At 65.6% G+C, this 17,956-nt stretch overlaps 1 protein-coding gene and 1 long non-coding RNA gene across 4 annotated transcripts; one reads left to right on the top strand and one right to left on the bottom strand.

Moving 5' to 3' along the window:
• Nucleotides 1-488: 488 nt before the first annotated feature.
• Nucleotides 489-4,883, bottom strand: LOC141584517 (uncharacterized). Its single transcript, XR_012517575.1, has 2 exons — nt 4,015-4,883; nt 489-1,361 (listed from the first exon to the last, which is right to left on the bottom strand). It is a non-coding gene; the product is annotated as an uncharacterized LOC141584517 (long non-coding RNA).
• A 73-nt stretch (nt 4,884-4,956) lies between these two features.
• On the top strand, nt 4,957-16,073 carry RNPEPL1 (arginyl aminopeptidase like 1). Of its 3 annotated transcripts, none has more exons than XM_039469546.2 (11): nt 4,957-5,585; nt 9,927-10,067; nt 10,573-10,724; nt 11,232-11,348; nt 11,555-11,790; nt 11,930-12,043; nt 12,415-12,527; nt 12,851-12,959; nt 13,876-14,073; nt 14,338-14,480; nt 14,969-16,073. In XM_039469546.2, the coding sequence occupies exons 1-11, from the start codon at nt 5,061-5,063 to the stop codon at nt 15,260-15,262; spliced, it is 2,142 nt and encodes a 713-aa protein (XP_039325480.2). In that variant the 5' UTR covers nt 4,957-5,060; the 3' UTR covers nt 15,263-16,073. The 3 variants fall into 3 exon arrangements, with proteins under 3 accessions (XP_039325480.2, XP_039325479.2, XP_039325478.2); XM_039469545.2 differs by having other exon boundaries at nt 13,843-14,073; nt 14,338-14,456; XM_039469544.2 differs by having other exon boundaries at nt 4,958-5,585; nt 13,843-14,073.
• The last annotated feature ends 1,883 nt before the right edge of the window (nt 16,074-17,956 follow it).

Below are 17,956 nucleotides of genomic sequence, written 5' to 3'. Positions count from 1 at the left end.
ACATCTTCATCCCAGCGGATAAACCGGGCCTGCGTCTATTTCACAATTTCCATAGTGAGCAGCAGACTAATGGGAACGAGGCTCTGTAACAAGATGATGAACAGCAGCATGTCAGACGTGATGCTGTGAGCTGGGATCCTCTTTCAGGTACCAATGTCAACATACTTTTTATTCCATAGCACAGCTCCCAGGCAGCTCACCAAGGACATGATCAGAGCTGCAGGAACAAGAGGGAGGCCTGCACGTTGGTTACTTTCTCAGCCTCTGATCTCTTGAGAGGTGATTTGACAGAATTCTGCAGAAATTTAGTTTCAAATCCAGTGCAAACAACTACACCAGGGAACCACTGAGTATTTCTAAGCTGTTACCTCTTAACCAGACCCGCTCAGGCCCAGGGGGAACAGGGCTTTTACTACTTAGGCTCAAGCCAAGCAACTGAAATGCAGCTGAGGCGCTTCAGCCTCTTTCCAGGTGGGCCTAAGAACTGGTTTTCTGTTTGCATTTCCTGGCAAAGCTGCTGTACCTTACATTTGTCTCTCTCTCCATCCAGATCAGACATTGCTGTAGGAGCACCCTGACTGAGGCTCACGGAAGACATCAGGACTGTGTCTGCAGGAAGGAACTCCCCATCGAGGCCTTCACATGCCACCCACATTCAGCTCTTTGTGCTTAATCGTGTGCCATGAATCCTGTCTAACACTTTTGTGTTCTTTAGTTAATTATTTTGTCTGCCATATGTCATTTATAATCTATAACCTCTTTGATGCCTGAAGTCATAAGGATCATCAAAGGCAAGAGAGTCGTATGTCTTCCCATTGGAGACACAGCTGGAACTTGCCGCCATGACGTAATAAACAAGAAGAAAGCATCAGCAGCTTTGGTAAAATGCAGATACAAAAACCAAGGGCGACCCGAGCCGGCGGACGCGGCTGTGCACGCAGCCGTTGACTGTGGGTCACAGAAGCTTCTCCAAGCCGCGCCAGCTGTCAGTCGTCATAACAGCAGCCAAAACGGAAACTGCTCCAGATGCCCCTCCAGGAAGTACGCTTCTCCATCCTTCCTGCTGCTTTCTTCCCAAGAGAATCCTCCAGCTTGGTAGCCGGCTGAAAGGCCCAGTCCACGGTCCTGCCGCCAGCGCCAGGGCTGCACTCGGCTCTGTGGTCCCGCCGGGCCCAAGCTGCCGGCGCACCCGCCTCCACACTGAGTTTTCATTTTTCACAGTTAAGCCCCATCTTCCTGAAATGCAGCTCAAGAGGGTCACTGTCTCCTCTTGATGGTGGTGCAGGGGTCTCTGCCTCAGACCCCACAGACCATCCGCTCTGTCCTCTTCCCTCTGGTCAGCTCGGCTTCTTAAACAATCTCTGGTCAGGAAAATAAACCACTTAAGGATCTGTAGGCAGAGAGAAACTGTAGGAGAGGGGGCATAGGGGACTCACGGCCCTGCCACCCAGATCCCCACTGCCTGATGTCCCAGCTCTGGAGGATGCCCGGAGCTCTCAGCAGAGCCTCCTGCCCACCAGCTGCTGAAGCCACAGCACGCCCCCTCTCTCCCACCTCCCGGACCTCTCACTGGTCTCAGCCTAGCACTGAACATGGGATGCCCCTGCTGTGACAGGCTGGGGAGAAGGAGGCTGTGCTGACAGCCCATGAGGGCACCCTGGGGGCTTTCAGCATCTGCACCCCCCTCCTACTTTGACCCGTTTCACCAACATTGCACGCCAACATAGTCACATAGCCACCGTCAAGCCAGTAATGTGCGGGGTCTCCTCCCCCTGCCACGTGAGGGTGGAGCCCGTAAGCCAGCACTGGAGGCATCCCTCCTCTAGGTCAGACACAACCTCTCCTGGGCATCCTGTGGCCTAAAGACGATCCTACAATCAACCCTCCTCAGATCAGACAGTGGGAAAGAAAAGATGAGTGTCATACACGTGGGTCACAGCGTAGCCGCCGGTTAACATATACAAATACGTGGCCACTGTGGGTGGCGCTTTTCACCTGCCTTTTCAGGCACTCCTTCCGTGTCCCCTCAGCCAGTGCCCCAGCTGCCTGTGGCCCTCACCTGGGGGCGTGACTCCACCCTTCATTTTTAAGGCCTCAGGCCCTGTGTGGCTGCCTGCAGAGGTGCTGTGGTCTCTGCTACCTGTACTGCACCACCAGGGAGAAGTAGAAGGCACAAACCTTCCTGGCCCCCAAGCCTCACAAAGCCCCATGCCCACCCACCAGAGCCAGCCCCGTGTTGTCTCATCCTTGCATGGCTGGGCTGCGTCTAAGCCACGCTCCCAGTGAGACCCAGTTGTGTTCCTAAGCAAAAGTATCCCACCTGGGGACTGGGGACCCAACCCAAGTTGGGGTGTGGGATGGGAAGCACAAGTTTTGTGAGCCAGGCATCGGGGTGGTCATGAGAGAGGCCTTTTCCCTCCCCATGCCTTGTGCACCTGGGCCTCAAGCATATGCCACACCTTGTCAGTCACTGCCCCTCTATGCCCAGTGTCACCAGCCAGCACCACCCATCGCTGCTGACCTCGGACCCCCTCATAAGCTGCTGCCCGGGCAGCCCCCGTCTCTGTACAGGGCTTCCCTGCCACTGGGCTCTCCAGATAAGCTCCTCATGACCCACGCAACGTTTGCACCAGCCAGGAAGGAGGCACTGCCAGTCCCCACGAGCAGGGAAGGAACTGTGGCTTGGAGAGGAAGGAGGGCCTGGGCCCGGGGTACCCCTACGTGCTGTGGCTCAGCCCTGCTCACAGCACCCTGATGAAAACCTTGACCTGCTGCTCTGGCCCAAGTGACAAGTGTATAAGGGCCTCAGGGCCCCAGCCAGAAGGACATCTTTTTATCCCACCAGCTCCGTCTGAGAACTGGTAGCTCGCTAGTCCTCGGGTGCATCAAGGAAGGCTGGGGTGCAGGCGCCTCGCAGCCACTTCACTGTGCCGATCACCAAAAAGCTGGAGCATGGACATTCCCAGGACGGGCAGCCCCGACATCCCGGCCCCTCTTCCTGGGGTTGGAGAAGGCTGCAGGTGCCCGCCGCCCGGGCCTGGCTGCAGCGCAGCCTCCCTCCGCCAGGGTGCGCCAGGCAGGCGGGGGCGGGGCCTCCTGGGCGGGAGGGGCGGGGCCTCCCGGGCGGGAGAGGCGCGCGCGGCTCAGCTGCAGACCCCGCCCCCTCGGCTCAGCCGCGCCTCCCGCTCCGTGGGGTGCAGAAGGGCAGCTGCCCACAAGCTGCCCGGCGGGACGCGCTCCTCCGGACCCCCGGGGAGGAAGTGCCACAGTAACTCTGGACTCCTGTGTGCAGAATTGGCGGCGGCGAGATGCCCAGGGCGAGACCCCAGGCTCTGCCCCCCTGAGTCCATTGCGGGGCTCAGGGTGGCAAGACACCAAGCGCCATGCGACTTGCCCCCCAGGCGGCCGGGCCCGGCTCGTGTGGCCCCGCGCGTGCCGAGCTGATGTTCTTCCAGCCAGGAACGCGGCCCGGTGGGCTCTGCAGAGCCCCGCAGAACGGGGGTGCCGTCGAAAACAGCCTGCCGTTGGCACTGCAGGGCCCCGGGGGGCAGGGCGCTGGGGGCAGCGAGGAGGGTCCCATCCCGGTTGTCTTCCCTGTCAGCCCTGGATGCAAGGCTGATCCCCACCTCTGAGACTGCGGAAGCCTCGGGGTTCCCAGTGAGTTTGGGATGGGTGCTCCAGGAGCGTGGCCGTGTCCCTGCCTGCGAGGGCACGTGGGGACCTGAGGTCCTGCGGGAAAACTGGCATGGTGCCTCAGTGCTCTGCCCCGCAGACGTGAACGGCACTCTCCCTCCGCCTTCCTTCCCGCCCCACGGAAGGAGGGTGGGCGCGAAGGGTTACACAGGGGGAGACCGAGCCCGGCCCTGCACTGCCACACCTCAACGGAACAGAGGAGAGAGGTGTGCGGGGTTCCTCGGTAGTTCCCCAGCCCCAGAAGCCCCTTGTCCCTAGAAATTCCTGATGACAACGGCGACATCGTGGTGGCCCCTGTCATTCCCCAGCCTCAACACTCACCACCGGGAGCTCACTAGCGGCTTCTGCAGGGCGAGCAGCCCCTCCCTCGGGGCTCGGGCTCCTGGAAAGGCTCAGCCTTGGGCAGCCTTCGCCGGCTCAGCAGAGAATGGGGCCGGGAAGGGTGGACCTAGTGGGTGCGGTGGGGACAGGCAGGCCAGGCCCTCCTTCGTACCCCAGCACCGGGCTCCCAAATGAGAGGTCCCCAGCACTGCCCAGAGGAGCTTGTGCGACTGTCGAAATGATTGCTGTCTGCTTCGTCCATCGGGCACTCCTCCCAGCAAACACACACACGCACACACACTCTCTCTCTGTCGCTCTCTCTCTCTCTCTCTCATTCACTCCACCTGCCACGAAGGAACTGAACTTCTAACTGTATTTAATTGGCTTCTAAGTGGCCACACGTGGTTGGTCCGTGCTGTAGCTGACAGCGCGGCCTGAAGGCTCTGGAGCTCCTCGCACCGCAGGGCTCACAGCACACAGACCACAGCTGCAGACCTGGGGGAGCGGGCAGGGGTGCCGTGAGAATTCTGCCCTGCCCGTAGCCCCGGGAGGAAGGATGACATTGAGTTCCCGACGCTGCGCTCCTCGGGAGCACGAACCGCGCCTGGAAGCAGCCGATCCCGGTGGTCCCCAGGTCCCCGGGTCCCGGCAGCGGCTGCCCCAAGGGCCTGGCCCGCAGCGTCCGGGAGGGAGCAGCGACCGCACCTCCCGGGATCTCCCAGGCGCCGCCCGGGGAGGGAGCGCGGGGCTGGGGTTACCGCTCAGCCGCTCCGCGCGCCCCGGCTCCCAACACAGCGCCCCGGCCCCGCGCCGAGCTCGGCTCCCCGCGCCCCGGCCCTCCCCGCCCAGCGCCCCGCGCACAGCGCCCCCGGCGGCGGCCCAGCGGAGCCCGAGCGGGGCGGCGCACGGCGCGGGGCCGGGCCGGGCGGCTCCCGGCGCGACTTCCTGTTGTGCCCGCGCCCTGCCGCCGCCGCCCGGCGCCCCTCGCCCGCTGCCCGCGGCCCGGCGCGGCCGCCGCCCATGGATTTCACCTAGTGCCGGCGGCCATGGCCGCGCAGTGCTGCTGCCGCCAGGCGCCCGGCGCCGAGGCCGCGCCCGTCCGCCCGCCGCCCGAGCCGCCGCCAGCCCTGGACGTGGCCTCGGCCTCCAGCGCGCAGCTCTTCCGCCTCCGCCACCTGCAGCTGGGCCTGGAGCTGCGGCCCGAGGCGCGCGAGCTGGCCGGCTGCCTGGTGCTCGAGCTGTGCGCGCTGCGGCCCGCGCCCCGCGCGCTCGTGCTCGACGCGCACCCGGCCCTGCGCCTGCACTCGGCCGCCTTCCGTCGCGCCCCCGCCGCCGCCGAGACGCCCTGCGCCTTCGCCTTCCCCGCCCCCGGGCCGGGGACCACGCCGCCGCCCCCGCTGCCCGCCTTCCCCGAGGCGCCCGGCGCCGAGCCCGCCTGCTGCCCGCTGGCCTTCAGGGTGGACCCGTTCACCGACTACGGCTCGTCGCTCACCGTCACGCTGCCGCCCGAGCTGCAGGCGCACCAGCCCTTCCAGGTTATCCTGCGCTACACCTCGACCGACGCCCCCGCCGTGAGTCCGGGGCGGGGGGGGCGCCGGGGCTGCGGGCCGGTCCGCACAGCCGGGCCGAGGGACGCGAATCTGCGCCCTCCACCTGGGGCCGGCAGCGCGGGCTGGGGACACTCGCCGAGAGGGCGGCGGCAGCCGGGCCCTGCGTCCTTTCCAGGTGCCCCTGGTGATTCCCAGCTGTTGCCTGTGAGCCTTAGGAGCCTTGGATGGAGCCCGGAGTCCCCTGGGGACACGGGACAGTATGTCACCCAGGGAAGCTTCTCGTTCAGGTGTTCTGTCTCTGCCTGGGGACAGGAGCAGCTTCTGGCACCCGCCAAGGTGTGCTTCTGCAGGATCCTGACACCGAGGGTTGGGCAGGAGTGTCAGCTGCGGAAGGGCCTCCGTGGGACCGACCAGGGCCTGCAGCGTGTCCTAGCCGGAGGCAGAGGACAGGGCATGGAGGTCGAGATGCTCGGCTGGGGGCTCTCCTGGCCAGCACTGCTGGAGCGTTGAGGCCAGTGGGCCCCGAGACCCCACCATAGACACACTTAGGCTCTGCAGGGCTTGGGCACGGGGTACTCCCTACTCCAGAAGCCCTGCAGGGAAGGCCGGGTGGCCCAGGCTGGCGCTGTGGCTGCAGCACTCCCTCCACCTCCACCAGTGGAGGTGCGTACAGGATAGAGCAGGGCCTTTCCTGCCCACAGCATGGGGCTTCATACCACATCCCCAGGCCGTATGGACGGCACACATGTGACACCAAACATATGCCAGGCACACACAGCTGTAGAGGCGCCAGGAAGTCCAGCTGCCGCTGGTCACAGCACACAAATTGACAGGTGGTAGAAAGGTGGTAGAGAGGCATCAGGCCACAGAGGGCCAAGGTGACATCTGGGCAGGAAGAACCCAGACCTCCCCGTGCACCGCTGTGTGCTTCCTGTACATCTTCCAGGGGCCGTGAGCAGGCCCGCCACCTCATCATCTTCCCAGAGCCCCTGTGGGTGTGCAGTCCTGTGGGTGTGCAGCCCTGTGGGTGCGCAGCCCTGTGGATGTGCAGCCCTGTGGGTGTGCAGCCATGTGGGTGTGCAGTCCTGTGGGTGTGCAGTCCTGTGGGTGTGCAGCCCTGTGGGTGCGCAGCCCTGTGGGTGCGCAGCCCTGTGGATGTGCAGCCCTGTGGGTGTGCAGCCCTGTGGGTGTGCAGCCCTGTGGGTGTGCAGTCCTGTGGGTGTGCAGCCTTGTGGGTGTGCAGCCCTGTGGGTGTGCAGCCCTGTGGGTGTGCCTGCCCTGTGGGTGCGCAGCCCTGTGGGTGTGCAGCCCTGTGGGTGTGCAGCCCTGTGGGTGTGCCTGCCCTGTGGGTGTGCCTGCCCTGTGGGTGTGCAGTCCTGTGGGTGTGCAGCCCTGTGGGTGTGCCTGCCCTGTGGGTGTGCCTGCCCTGTGGGTGCACAGCCCTGTGGGTGCGCAGTCCTGTGGGTGTGCCTGCCCTGTGGGTGTGCCTGCCCTGTGGGTGCGCAGCCCTGTGGGTGCGCAGTCCTGTGGGTGCGCAGTCCTGTGGGTGCGCAGCCCTGTGGGTGTGCCTGCCCTGTGGGTGTGCCTGGCCTGTGGGTGCGCAGGCCCTGTGGGTGCGCGGCCCTGTGGGTGTGCCTGCCCTGTGGGTGCGCGGCCCTGTGGGTGCGCAGGCCCTGTGGGTGTGCGGTCCTGTGGGTGTGCCTGCCCTGTGGGTGCGCAGCCCTGTGGGTGCACAGGCCCTGTGGGTGTGCAGCCCTGTGGGTGTGCCTTCCCTGTGGGTGTGCAGCCCTGTGGGTGTGAAGCCCTGTGGGTGTGCAGTCCTGTGGGTGTGCAGTCCTGTGGGTGTGCCTGCCCTGTGGGTGCACAGGCCCTGTGGGTGTGCAGCCCTGTGGGTGTGCAGCCCTGTGGGTGTGCCTGCCCTGTGGGTGTGCAGTCCTGTGGATGCACAGGCCCTGTGGGTGCGCAGCCCTGTGGGTGTGCAGCCCTGTGAGTGCACAGGCCCTGTGAGTGTGTAGCCCCTGTGGGTGCGCAGGCCTCTGGCCAGCTGGCCCTGCCTCTGCTGTGGTACTCCAGGGCTGACAGGTGGCAAGTATGCCTCCCAGCATGACAGGTGATAACTGAGGAGATGGGCTTTTCCTTGGCCTTGATCCATGAGCTTGGAGCCCATGCGTCTGGTTCACCAACACTGCAGCCTGCACAGTGGCCGGACCAGGGCCCTCGGCAGGCTGCTGCAAACGGGGCCCAGTGAGCAAGGTGGCCATTGTCCCTTGGCTTCCTGTGGACTACTGGGCGGCCCTTGGGTGCTCTGGGCAGGAAGGGTGGCATAGTCCCCAAAGTCTGGGTGCTGTCAGGGTAGGCAGGCTGGGGACAGAGCGCCTGGCCTCACCTGGCCTACGAGCTGGCCCCACTGCAGAAGACAGAGTATTTGGCTCTACCCTCAGACACCCCCTTTGTATGTGAGCGCCGTGTGGCTTGGGTCACACGTGGAGTCCCATTCTCTTCCTGCATGTTCCAGGGACTCAGGCCCAAATCCCTAAGCCTGTCCTCATGCCAGGGAGGATGCAGCAGGAGCTTCCTGGGAGGTCCTGCCAGTGGGCCCCCAGCCCCAGAGACTTTTTTGGGGGGTGCTGCCAATGCTTGGGCACATTTCTGTGCCCCCCCCCACCAGCAAGAACAGTGTTCTTCCTGCCCTGCAGCACCTCCAGCCCTTCAGCCTGTCCCTTTTCTACCAGCCTGTCAGCAGCCGCACCCGGGTGCCCTGATGGGGCTGGTGGCCCATCTGTGGGGCAGGGCCTGTCCTGCCTGAGGGTCTGCCCCAGCCCCTCACTTCAGGGCAGGGGGAGAGCTGTGGGCCCTGCTGGTGTCTGGAAAGACTGAGGCTGGGAGTGGACATGGGCAGTAGGGAGCGGTGTGAGTGGCCGGAGCCTGAGAAGGGCCTCGGGAGGGTGAGGCGAGGCTGCGGGCGCAGAGCAGTTGTGAGGGGCGTGCAGGCTGAAGGGCTGAGGAGGCTCCTCCAGACAGATTCCCGGGTCCCCGCTCAGCAAGGGGGAGGCTGTGTTTGTGAACGGCTCCCCAGGCGGGGTCTGAACACCCTGGCCGCCCAGGGTTCAGCAGGACCAGAAGACAGCCGTGCAGCCTTGCTGCCGGGTGGGGCAGGCCGGGACAGCGCCTGGAAGTTTGGAAGAGATGGGAGCGCTGGCCGGGGTCCGGTTGGGTCTCGGGGGGGGCAGCCCTCCTGCTCTGGGGCCCACCTGACCCTCGGTGGCCATCAGATGTGGATTCCACTCATCCACCTTGGGAGCGTGTTGGGGGCGTCTCCTGCTCGTGGTCTTGGGAGGCCGTGCGCATGCAGCCTTAGGCGGGTGAGGAGCAATTCAGTTTGCCTCGACGGGCTCGTCCCGGCAGAGGGGAGGGTGGGCACGCCGTGCAGGGCTGACTCAGGACGAAGGTAACGTGGCTGTGGTTGGAAGAGGGCCCCCCTCCGACTCTGAGCTGCCCTCACTGGAGAGGTCAGAATTCCCAGATAGAAGATGAGACAGGCGTGGCAGGAGAGGGGCAGGAGGGCCGGGAACGCGGGCTTCTCATGGGGCGGGCCTGGCCTCGGTGTGTCGGGGCGAGAAAAGCCTCATCAGCTATGGTGCAGGGAGAGGGTGGCCGGGGGGTGACCCTGGTGGGCAGGTGGACGGCAGCTGTGGCGAGCACGCCGTTCCATGGCACCCACTGCAGCCCCCGCCTCCCCGTGGCCGCTCCCGTCCCACGCCCGCAGGAGCCTCCGGCCTGGCCTCCACGCCCTGCTGGCCGTCCCCTGGCCTGGAGCCTGTCTACTAGGGGTCTCTCCAGGTGACACTGCCTGGGCTCTGGGTGGCTCTGGGCGGCTCTGGGCCCGGGCGTGCTGCCTGAAAGCGCACAGAGGCTTTGGCTTCCTGGGTTCCACTTCCCGGGCTCCCTTTCCGGGTCATGACCAGATGAGCTGCTGGGAATTTGGACTGTGTTCTGACTGTGCCTCAGTTTCCCTATGGAAGCTAGGATAATGCCATGATGGGCTATTCCCTTTCTTCGCCCTGGCGTTGGCTGGGAGATGCCCCCTGTGGCTCCCTGACGCAGAGCCTCCTGCCTGTGCTGGGGGCCAGCCTTGGTGACACAGTATATGACACACCCTGGGTCACCTGCCCCTGTTGTCCCCCTGGCCAGGCAGGTAAGTGAAGGCTAGGGGGTGGCTATTGGCCCTCAATGAACCCAGCAAGATAATTCAGCCATCATCCCCTCCCAGAGCCTCTGCACTTTCTGTCAGGCCGCTGCCTGGTGGCTTGGGCCCAGAACCCCGCTGGGTAGCTGTCTGCTGATGTGCCCTCCTGCCCGCAGATCTGGTGGCTGGAACCAGAGCTGACCTATGGCTGCGCCAAGCCCTTCGTCTTCACCCAGGGCCACTCCGTGTGCAACCGCTCCTTCTTCCCGTGCTTCGACACGCCCGCCGTCAAGTGCACCTACTCCGCCGTGGTCAAGGTCAGGGTCCGCCAGCTGCCCTCGCCCTGCCACCCGGCAGCCTGGCCAGGCCGCCTCCGCCTTGCTCCTCCCCGCCTGGGCGGCGGCCCCAGCTGCCAGCAGGCCCCGGCGCTGGTGGGAGCTCAGCCCCCAACTCTCTGGGAGGAGCCGCTCTGCAGGCCACAGGGAAGTGGGGCTGCCTCCAAGGCGCCTGAGAGGGTCAAGGTCCCGGACCCAGGTTGTCCCTGAAGGGACCGCGGGGGCCCCCAGACAAGGGGTCTCCAGACAGAGCTGCTGATCCCTGCTGGAGTCTGTCACCGGCCCCCGCTCGGCAGCACCCTCCGTGCTGGGGCGAGGTTCCGCATGGAGGGTGACAGTTCTTTGAAGAGTTCTCTGACCGAAACGTTCCCCGATGGGGGTGTAAGGTTTCCTGCTACGAACGTGCGGCTGCCTGACAGTCTCCCTGGCCCGGACTGGGGGTGTGCTGACGGTGGGGCCACGCATTCTCAGTCCAGCCTCCTTACAGGCGCCATCGGGGGTGCAGGTGCTGATGAGTGCCACCCGGAGCACATACCTGGAGGAGGAGGGCGTTTTCCACTTCCACATGGAGCACCCTGTGCCCGCCTACCTCGTGGCCCTGGTGGCCGGAGACCTCAAGCCGGCAGACATCGGGCCCAGGTAGGGCCTCCTGCCAGGGCCTTCCAGGGCTGCCCAGGCCCAGGCCTCAGGAAGAGCCCCACCAGGAGCTGGGTCTGTGGCCTGTGTCCACGGCTGCCCTCCTGAGGACCCCACCGGCCTCCGGGTGCTCTGGGCCAGCCCTGCCCCTGCCTGCCAGGCCCGCCCGCCCACGTGCCCTCAGACCCAGCAGCCTAGCCCCCTAGTGCCTACCCTGCAAGCTGGTCCTTTCTGCCAAGGCCCCCGCACAGCCTGCCACCCTCACACCCTCATCATGCCCTTTAGCCCAGAGATAAAGTGAGCTCGGGGCCCCTGGAATGCAGCTCTGCCGCTGCTGTGGGACGGGCCAGGGTGGCCGCCTGTCCAGTGAGGCAGGTCAGGCCTCGGGCTGGGGTGAGCCGGCTGGATGAGGCGTGGGTGTTGGCGGAGCCCCAGGGCAGTGGGAGAGCCTGGTAGGGGGAGTGGGGCTGGGGCTGCTCGGCCTGGGCTCACCCTCCCTGCGTACAACAGGAGTCGCGTGTGGGCCGAGCCGTGTCTCCTGCCCACGGCCATCAGCAAGCTGTCGGGCGCGGTGGAGCAGTGGCTGAGTGCCGCCGAGCGGCTGTACGGGCCGTACATGTGGGGCAGGTAAGCCCTGGGGACCTGGCTGGCTGGAAGGAGGCGTCCGAGGAGCCCCTCATCTGCCCAGGGGTGTCCTGTCCCCATCTCCTGGGAAGGAGGTGGAGCTCACTGCAGGGGCTGGGCTGATCCCCGCTGCAGGGACGGCGGGAGTGGCTGTGCCGGGCGGGAGTCGGGGCCCCGGGCCCGCCACCCTCACCGCCCTCCCGATGCAGGTACGACATTGTCTTCCTGCCGCCCTCCTTCCCCATTGTGGCCATGGAGAACCCCTGCCTCACCTTCATCATCTCCTCCATCCTCGAGAGCGACGAGTTCCTGGTCATCGACGTCATCCACGAGGTGGCCCACAGCTGGTTCGGCAACGCGGTCACTAACGCCACGTGGGAGGAGATGTGGCTGAGCGAAGGCCTGGCCACCTACGCCCAGCGTCGCATCACCACCGAGACCTACGGTGCGGGGGGGCCGGGACACCGAGCCAGGGGCAGAGAGCCCGGCCTGGCTCCCCTGCCATACTGCAGGTGCCCATGCCCCCAGCTCCCCCGACATCCCCACGACCCCTCACCTCTCCCCTGTCTCCGGACCCCGTCCAGGTGCTGCCTTCACCTGCCTGGAGACGGCCTTCCGCCTGGACGCCCTGCACCGGCAGATGAAGCTTCTGGGCGAAGACAGCCCGGTCAGCAAGTTGCAGGTCAAGCTGGAGCCAGGTACCTGCCCCACAGGGCCGGCTCCCGGGACCAGGACGTCACCTCCAGGGCCTCCTTGGCTGCCCTTCATGTGCTCAGGCTGTGGCTTTCCCGTCCCCCGCTGTGCCTGAGCCCCTGGGCTGGGCAAGGCCTCCCCAGGCTCCCACAGCCACCGGTGCCTCGCTGGCGTGGAGCCCCGGTCACCGTGCTGTGGGTCCAAAGTCTCCCCCGAGGCCCTGCCACTGCACGCCCAGGGCATCAGCACACATCTGGGCACGTGCGGGACAGCAGCCCTCGGCCCTTCCTGCTCCTCGGAGCCTGAGCACCGCCCCTCCCCATTCTGTGGGACGCTGGTGGGCTCGGGCCCCAGCCCAGGCGGGTGTTCCTTGCAGGAGTGAATCCCAGCCACCTGATGAACCTGTTCACCTACGAGAAGGGCTACTGCTTCGTGTACTACCTGTCCCAGCTGTGCGGAGACCCGCAGCGCTTTGATGACTTTCTCCGAGTGAGCAGTCCCCGGCCCGGGACAGCCCGCTGCCACCTGCTCCCAGCCCCCACCCAGCTCACAGGGCCGCCCTCCTCTGGCGGTTGGGGTGGAGTTGGCCTGTGAGCCTGGCGAGGACCCGGTTTGCCTTTCTTTGGGGGGAACGCCTGGGTTGCCACCTCCCCTCCCACCGTGTTCAGTCACTTAGCAGGGCCCGCGTGCTGCCTGTGCGGAGCCCACTGGCCACCTCTGCACCCACCCTGTGCCCAGGACGTCCCTTGGCTCACACCCCGCGGTGCCCTGCAGGCCTCTCGGCCTGCTGAGGCCCCACCTTTGCCACACAGGCCTACGTGGAGAAGTACAAGTTCACCAGTGTGGTGGCCCGGGACCTGCTGGACTCCTTCCTGAGCTTCTTCCCGGAGCTGAAGGAGCAGAGCGTGGACTGCCGGGCAGGTGAGGCTGACCCCCAACCCCGCTGCAGCCAGGAAGCCATGCGTGTGATGACAGGCAGGGCCTCTGCTGCCTGAGGGGCCACCCCACCTGGAGGAAACCACCGTCATTTCCTGTCTGTCCTTCAGCTGACCCTTGCTGGACCCTGTGGGCCCCAGACCAGGATGCTATGAGAACAGGGCTGGGGAAGAGGGCCTGCCTGGAGACGGTGGCACGAGGCCAAGCAGGCTGAGTTAGGCACTCCCAGGGAGCAGGCCATGGAAACCAGGTGGCGCAGGACAGGCGTGTGACGGGCATGTCCTGGAGCTGGCGGCCAGTGCCAGCCCCGCTTATGCATCCTCCGTGAGAGTATCCTTGAGGCTCTGAGAGCTTGGGGCCCAGGAAGGCACTGCAGGGTTCAGACATTGAGGGAGAGGCCAGCATTGCTGGAGGGTGGTGAGGTGCCAGTGGGAGCGCTGTGCCTGGTGATGCCAGCTTTTGGAAGGTACAGCAAGTGCACCAGGAGCTTTCTGGGTGTCGCATGGGCATCGCACTTTAGGGCTTCAACATCATCTCAAGAGCCTGTTGCCCCCACCCAATCCCTGCTGGCTCATGGTGCAGGTTGGGTTTAGACTACTTCAATGTCTTCCACCAGGAGAGGCGTGGAGAGGGTGGGAGTCCCTCGGTCACCAACCCAAGCCTCTGCCTCCCTGTAGCCCTCAGAGCCCTTCACTGGCTTCAAGTGGCAGTGCTGGATGGCGCTGACCCCGCCTTCCCGAACGGCCCACGTCCCTGGAACAGTCCACCTGCCTGGGACACACTCAGGGTCTGGGGTCTCTTGGGCAGACTGCTCAGGCAGCCCCTCCCCAGCCCGGGCAGGGACCCCAGGGTCACTTCTCCCCTCTAGGGCTGGAATTCGAGCGCTGGCTCAATGCCACAGGCCCGCCGCTGGCTGAGCCGGACCTGTCTCAGGGATCCAGCCTGACCCGGCCTGTGGAGGCCCTTTTCCAGCTATGGACCGCGGAACCCCTGGACCAGGCAGCCGCCTCGGCCAGTGCCATTGACATCTCCAAGTGGAGGACCTTCCAGACAGCACTATTCCTGGACCGGCTCCTGGACGGGTCCCCGCTGCCACAGGGTGGGTCCCCGAAGCTGATGGGGTGGCTCGGGGCTTGGTTGCAATGCTGGCCCAGCCCTGACCCGCCCCCAGCCTGACCTGCCCCGCCCTGACCTGTCCCCCACCCTGACCTGCCCCCATGCCCTGAACTGCCCCCCTGGCTCTGACCTGTCCCCCGGCCCTGACCCGCCCCACCCTGACCTGCCCCCCTGCCCTGACCCGCCCCCCGCCCTGACCCGCCCCCCTGCCCTGAACTGTCCCCCGCCCTGACCCGCCCCGCCACAGAGGTGGTGATGAGCCTGTCCAAGTGCTACTCCTCGCTGCTGGACTCCATGAACGCCGAGATCCGTATCCGCTGGCTGCAGATCGTGGTCCGCAATGACTACTACCCGGACCTGCACAGGGTGCGCCGCTTCCTGGAGAGCCAGGTGCCCAGGGCGCTGCCCGACCCCTCGCCTGAGCCCTCAGGGCAGGCCAGACACGTTCAGGAGAATGGGGCAGGGGAGGCGGAGTTTGTGGGGAGGGGGTCACGCACCCCGTGCGGTTCTCGGAGAAGCTGTAGAAGGCACCAGCTGGGGGCAGGAGTCTGGGGTCCAGGCCACCCCAGCTTGCTGGGCCCTGCAGCTTCAGCATCCAGGTCTGGGCAGAGGGGACATCCAGACTCCTCAGAGAGAGGCCCGGCTGCCCCGTTTCCTGGGCGTGCTCCCTCCAGCCCAGGCTCTCTGGAGATGGGGCCTCCACAGATGGCCAGGGAGGGCGGGGTAGAGGTGGGAGGCCAACGCCGGGCCCCCTGGCCACCAGAGTCCAGGCCACAGCCCCGAGGACGAAGCTGGGGACCCCGGGGCGGGAGGGCCGGCAGGGTGGACTGGCCTTGGGGCTGGGGAGCCCGCAGCGTGACCGACTGCCTGTCCCGCAGATGTCACGCATGTACACCATCCCGCTGTACGAGGACCTCTGCACCGGGGCCCTCAAGTCCTTCGCGCTGGACGTCTTCTACCAGACGCAGGGCCGGCTGCACCCCAACCTGCGCAGAGCCATCCAGCAGATCCTGTCCCAGGGCCTGGGCGCCAGCGCGGAGCCCGCCTCAGCGCCCAGCGCGGAGCTGGCCAGCGCCGCCGCAGACGCGCACTCGGACGCACAGGCCCTGCTGCTCGGGGACGAGGCCCCCAGTAGTGCCATCTCTCTCAGGGACGTCAACGTGTCTGCCTAGCCCCGTCGGCGGGCTGACCCTCGACCTCCCAGACACCACAATTGTGCCTTCTGTGGGCCCGGCCTGCCATGACTGCGCCTCGGCTCCGGCCATGAGCTCTGCCCAGGCCCACAAGCCCCACCCCTGGGCTCTCCCAGGCAGGGAGAGTGGGGGAGGGCCCTCCCTGTATCTGGCGGAGACCTGTGGGCCTCCCCACTCCCAGCTCTTGCACTGCAGGCTCTGGGGCCAGCCCACACACGCCATGCCTCCTGTCTCAACACTGACAGCGGTGCCTTGGATGCCAGCACCTGCTAGGGGCTGCCCCAGGGCAAGGGCTCCAGCAGCCACATGGTGACCGCCACACTGTGCCTTACATCTGCCATGGCCCAGGCTGCGCCGTCCCCGCAGCACGCCTCCTCACAGGGATCTGAGCCACCTCCCTGCAGAGCCCTGCGTCCCGCCCCTGGGGTGGGCAGCCTCACATGGCCTTGGCACAGGGACAAGGACACAGACATTCCCTCGGTGTGGGGGCAGGTTGCACAGAGGATGCATGTCCCTGGGGAGGGTCCCTGGGTCCCAGACAACCTCAGCCCCTCAGAACAAGGAGTCCCAGGACCCAGGGGGAGTGTGGGGACAGGACGGCCTGTCTCTTGTGGCTTCCTGAGGGCGGGAGGCACATGGGCAAAGTAATACCCAGGGAAGGTGGGAGGTGGTGCTGGTGCTCTCTCGACCCACCATGCTGGGAGAGGCAGCCAGGGCCTGGGGCCTCCAGCCGGGGACTGCTGCAGTGGGGTATCACGCTGATGGTCCCATTAAACTTCCAGTCTGCAAAGCTGACCGCCCTCCTCTTTCTCCCGGCTCTTGTCCTCCGCGTCTGGTCCATAGCTGGTCCCGGCTGTGCAGGACAGGCTGGCCTACCAGGACTTGGGGCTTGGAGCTGGTCAGGAGCCGGCCGCAGCCCCGCCTGATACATGGGCCCGAAAGCAGGCTCCTCGAACCCTGCCCAGCCCCTTGGCTGGACCTCCTGGTCGTGAGCAGCCTCCTCTGGATGTCACAGGAGGCCATGTGTCACCTTCACGCTGGACCTTCACCTCTGTGGCTGTAGCCACACCGCAGCCTCAGTGGTGATACTGTCCCACGATGGGCACAGGGTGACAGGCATGTTTGCTTTTGGAGGATCGAGATTTCCCATTTCCCAGGTGGTAGGTGTCACTGCTCTTCAGGGACCCCACGGATGTGCCGCGCCCCCATCTCAGTGCCACATGCACCTGGGCAACGTGCCATGGCCCCAAAGCATCACGTCTCCCCGCAACCCCCTGGCCAGGCCCAGCCCCAGCTCCACGCCACACGTGGCGGCCAGGAAGTAGGGAAGGCAGGAGGTGGGGGGCAGAAAACCCTGGTGGCGCCACCGCCCAGTCCGCAGCCCCCACGTGCCCCATTCACCCTCCTCCATGTTCTGGGTGCTCACCCCTCCCCCGGGCAGATGGGCCTCCTGTGGCGGTGGCAGCTCCTGTCTAGGACTGGGCCAGCTCTACACGTGCAGTTTCATGTGCCTTCCTCACATCAGGCATGAGGGAGGGGCCACCCCATCTGGAGACCCAGGAACTAAAAGACCATCACTGCCCCTCACACCCAGCAGGGCACAGGGATAGCACGACTGTAGTGACCCTGTGAGAGGGGGTGTGGAGGGCACCCGGCAGCCCCCGCCCCATGGCCACCTGAAGTCTTGCCCGGCAGGCACAGCAGGGCCCCTGCCCGGGAGTGGGCGGCCGCTCCCCGAGTGGTGCTCTCTGTGGCCCGGGGCTCTGGCCCTGGGAGGCCCCTCCCGTGTCACTGGCCATGCTCGATGGTGGCCTCAGAGGAGCCTCCTCAGTGGCAGAACTGCTCCCTCTGCCTCTGCCCTGCCAAGGTTGTTTTCAAGTCTCCACAATCACACTTTCATCCCGGGCTCTTCTTTCTTTGGCAATTCAGCTTGAAATGACAGTGGTCTGCGGTGACTCCACCCGAGGTGCCCGCAGCCACGCCCACAGTGCCACCTCCAGACGCTGCTGAGATGCACACCTCTGCCCGACACCGCCTTTGGGAAGCTCGGCAGCAGCACCCAGCGCCACAGCCCCGGGGGGAGGAGGGCATCTGGACACAGGTGGCACCCTCGCCACCATCTGTCCTGGCTCTGTCCCCGCCCATGCACGGAGGGCATGCCACCTGAGTCCTTGCAGCTCTGGCCTTCATTCCTTCTCCTCCCAGCTTCAGATGCAGAATTCTGTTCCAGCTCACCGCTTCCCAGTCCCTTGTGAGACGCAGCCCCTGCCAACACTCTGGGCAGCCTGTTTCCCAGCCTCGTCCACTAGACACGTACACTCATTTAGCTCGCCATCTGCCTCGTGAGTCAGCACAGTGGAGCTTTCCCAAGTGTTTTGCCACCACCTGACAGCTTGCCAACATTCCAAATCCCGGCAGGTCACGTGTGCTGTTAGCACGCCCCTCTTTGAGCGGCCAGCTTCTCTCTAAGGCCCAGAGACGCTCCAGGCAGACGGCTACGGAGCACAGACGTCTCAAACAGCAGCTCTATTCCTCAGGCTGCAGCCCACCTCAGGCTGGCGGGGAAGGGCAGCTTCTCTTCAGGGTGACTGACTGCGGACCTGAACCAATGGAATAGAGATCTTGAATGTTTCCAGGCACCTTGCTGGGGATAAGAGCTGTTGAGGGGCTCAC

Source organism: Saimiri boliviensis, chromosome 5 (assembly GCF_048565385.1).
Source record: "Saimiri boliviensis isolate mSaiBol1 chromosome 5, mSaiBol1.pri, whole genome shotgun sequence".
NCBI lineage: Eukaryota > Metazoa > Chordata > Mammalia > Primates > Cebidae > Saimiri > Saimiri boliviensis.
Note: the sequence above shows the minus strand (reverse complement) of the source record. Positions and strands in the feature narration are given on the sequence as shown.

Bases quoted from the DNA above. Each gene is read 5' to 3' on its own strand.
- RNPEPL1 (XM_039469544.2), top strand. From the start codon at position 5,061: ATGGCCGCGCAGTGCTGCTGCCGCCAGGCGCCCGGCGCCGAGGCCGCG. The intron at 10,725-11,231 runs GTAGGGCCTCCT...TGCGTACAACAG, and splicing joins CCGGCAGACATCGGGCCCAG to GAGTCGCGTGTGGGCCGAGC. The intron at 14,074-14,337 runs GTGGGTCCCCGA...GCCCCGCCACAG, and splicing joins CGGGTCCCCGCTGCCACAGG to AGGTGGTGATGAGCCTGTCC.